Source organism: Lolium perenne, chromosome 2, assembly GCF_019359855.2.
Source record: "Lolium perenne isolate Kyuss_39 chromosome 2, Kyuss_2.0, whole genome shotgun sequence".
In the NCBI taxonomy this organism is placed as follows: domain Eukaryota; kingdom Viridiplantae; phylum Streptophyta; class Magnoliopsida; order Poales; family Poaceae; genus Lolium; species Lolium perenne.
In genome coordinates, this window is record NC_067245.2 from 188,715,805 (window position 1) to 188,719,036 (window position 3,232).

Sequence of the window (3,232 nt, forward strand, 5' to 3'; positions counted from 1 at the left end):
GGTTTTGGTGGTCAACAGCAGCGCACTGCACAGAAGTTGTGGGGCAACTTTCTAGGTTGTCGCAAGGGCAAAATTCATAAATCCTCTTCTGAAGACGAAGGTCGCGGTTCGGAGGTATGGACTCTTTTGTTGCTTTCAAACATGTGTGAAATTTCAACTTTTTCTAACCATGTCTTCCTGTTTGTCAAGATTCCTGACGATACCATTCTGAGTCAAGCCAAGGAGCAAGGTGCACGGTCTGCGTACATGTTGAAGCCTAGGGGGAAGGCTCCGAACCGTTACACTCCGAAAGACTACGCGAACCGTGGGAAGAAGGTTGTCGTTGAGTCCGACGAGGAGCCGCCGAAGAGGTCGGCTTTGAGGTGGATGAGGAACGATGAGCCGTCCTCCTCAGAGGAAGAGGTGGAGGAAGAAGCGCCACCGCCGCCGCCATGGGCGCGCCGAAAGCAGCCCGCGAGGAGGGGACATCGATCTTAGATGGATTTGCTATGTTCTGTGAACTCTATCTTATATGAACTCTACCTATGATGTATGCTATGTGTATGATGTGTGTATGAAATTGCTACTGATATGAGTAGTCACTTTGCAACCATGCCAAGTCAGTTTTCTTGATTTTTATACCCAAGTAAATGTGTGCGTCGATGCCATGGGCGCCACAATTCACAGTATGGTGCCGATGCCCTGGGCGCCACACATAACAACATAATGGCCTGAAACATACTGTAAGACAATTCTCCAGAGACTTAGTTGTTTTGGCGAGCCTGTTTGTGTGGCGCCGGTGGCGCTCATACACAAACAGGCTCACCAAAACGGCTAAGGACTAAGCGTTCGGAGCCCCTGGATGTTTTCGACATATAAGTTCACATGTGTGACGCCGATGTGAACGGCGCCACACATCCTGCCACGTCGGCTGGTCAGCGTCGGCATCGCCACATCAGCTGAACGTGTGGCGCCGATCGCATGGACACAGTGAGGTGTGACGCTGATGAGAAGGGCGCCACACAAAAAGAGTCTATATTTTTTTAAGAAAAAGGTTATTTTTGTGCAAATCACCTGCAGCGGCTGTGCGCTTGCCTAGGAGCTCGGCCATGCAGCATGCATGCTCAGCTGCCGCCGAATCTGCAGATAAGTTACCAGTCGGCCGTACGGGTCACGCGTACCCTGCTTACGTCAGTTAGCTGAGAATTAGCTTAATTCTCAACTGAGCGTTAGGCGCACCCATATATTGTTGGTTTTAGGGACCATTTGGTTTGACATGTTGAACCTGCTGGGTTGCAATTTGCAACCGAGATTTGCTAGTCGCACTTGCACATGAACTGCAATTGAAATTGAGTAAGTGTGAATTAACCAGTCGGCCGCCGTCCTTCTTTACTGTGTACCATTATTCTGGTACAGTAATCATATGCTTTTGTAGTACTACATAGTACCTATAGCGCCACAAATTGACTTACGTGATTGATCTTATTTACTCCATGAAGAGCATTGGGGCGCTGTCCATAGTGATCCCGGTTACGGCGCAGCTCCCTTGAAGTTGGGGTTAGCCCCGTACAGGCTCTGAATTCCGTTGACATCGTCGGCGGATAGAACCACATTCCTGGTGCGGAAAGGGATGGACGGGTACATGATTGCGCCTTCGACCGACGTGTGGCCGAGCCCGAGCAGATGTCCAATCTCGTGCACCGCCACTGACTCCAGGTCGACGGCTGCGGGCGATGACGCCGTTGTGACATCGCTGCCGGCCACCCAGACCTCCGCTGCATCAAAATGGAGACGGCCGTCCGGTGGGGCGAACGCGTGGGCCAAGGTAGGCCCGTTGAACGGCTCACCGTCGCCGTGGTCGCCGCTGTAAAAACCGATGGTGATGTCAGCGTCGGACGCCGTTGCGATCTCGGTGAAGCTCAGCGTGGTGGCCACGGACCACCGCGCGAACGCGCTCGCGAGGACGTTGCTCAGCGTGGCGCGGTCGATGGACGTAGAGGTGGCGTTGATTGCGTACTTGAAGCTCCTTTTGGAGGGCGGCCAGGGGCCTGAGGGCTGGAAGAGGGTGAAGAGGTTCCGGCCGTGGACGACCGCCGCCGCCGAGTGCCCCATAGCGGAGGTGCCGTTGATGATGTCGGCATTGCGGCAACGGGGCACCATCATCTTGTCAATCGTGCATTCGTCCAGCTCTCCGGTGACCTCGAGGTTGAAGTTGCACTGGTACGTCTTGATGGCTTCCTCCAGCTGGGCGTCGAACACGTTGTTGAACCGAGACGATGATGACGGTGACGTCTGCTTGGGAAGGTAACCGAACTGGCAGAGGTACTCCTTCAGCTTGGAGAGGCCCTTGCGCTCTTGGCCGACCTGGCAGCCGGACAGGTTCTGGAATGATGACCATGGGTTGCGGTAGGGGGCCGCCGCCGGATGCTTGACATCCCGGTGACCGGCTGAAACTGGCAAGGCAACAAGGACGGCGGCGACAATAACAAGGAGAGCGGATGTGCTGGTGGCCATCGCAGCTATGGATATATCGTACATTTAGGTTGATGAAGCTACATCACCATGGTAGGCTCATGTTTTATAGCTTCAAGAGCCGAAAATTTGTAGACGCAGCCGCCAGCGGCCGGGGCGGCTAAAGCCTCTAGGAGGCACCCAAACCGCAAATCCTAAATACGCTTATCCAGCTATTCTAAACATGTTTTGCAGGCTAAAAAATACTAGTCGTGTAGCTAATATGTTGTTATGCGGGCCGTGTTTGGCATGTCTGAGCTGCGCGATGGTTTTCCAGCCCGGAACAAAAACAGGAAATACATAATTTATGTAAATCATCCGATAATTCTCAAATGTAGCAACATAATCATGCAAATAGATTGTTCAAAGTACTCAATTATACATGAAACACGACATCAAAAGAGGATCAAACATCACAACATCAAGGAGGAGAATGATCAAGCATCACCATGGGTTGCCAGCGCATCTACATGGCCGCCACCACTCGCCGTAGCATCATCACCTCGGGCATTCATGGTAGCCATGGCAGCGCGTGCAGCTTCCCTCCTCCTCACGCCAAGATCTCCATCTTCGTAAGATTCCACCACTCAAGATGGGCCTCATACATCTCAGCCGGGTTCATCATCATAGTCGCATTCTTCGCCGCGATGAGCTCCGCCATAGCCCGGTTCTCCTCGGCGCGTGCTCTCCTCTCCTCGATGTCAGCCTTGCGCTTTGTATCCTCCCGGAGAATGCTCCATTT

General features: G+C 53.0%; 1 protein-coding gene across 1 annotated transcript; it reads right to left on the reverse strand.

The window, feature by feature from the left end:
* Positions 1-1,450: 1,450 nt before the first annotated feature.
* Positions 1,451-2,509, reverse strand: LOC127330330 (metalloendoproteinase 2-MMP-like). Its single transcript, XM_051356582.2, has one exon. The coding sequence runs from the start codon at positions 2,491-2,493 to the stop codon at positions 1,510-1,512; it is 984 nt and encodes a 327-aa protein (XP_051212542.1). The 5' UTR covers positions 2,494-2,509; the 3' UTR covers positions 1,451-1,509.
* Between the last annotated feature and the right edge of the window lie 723 nt (positions 2,510-3,232).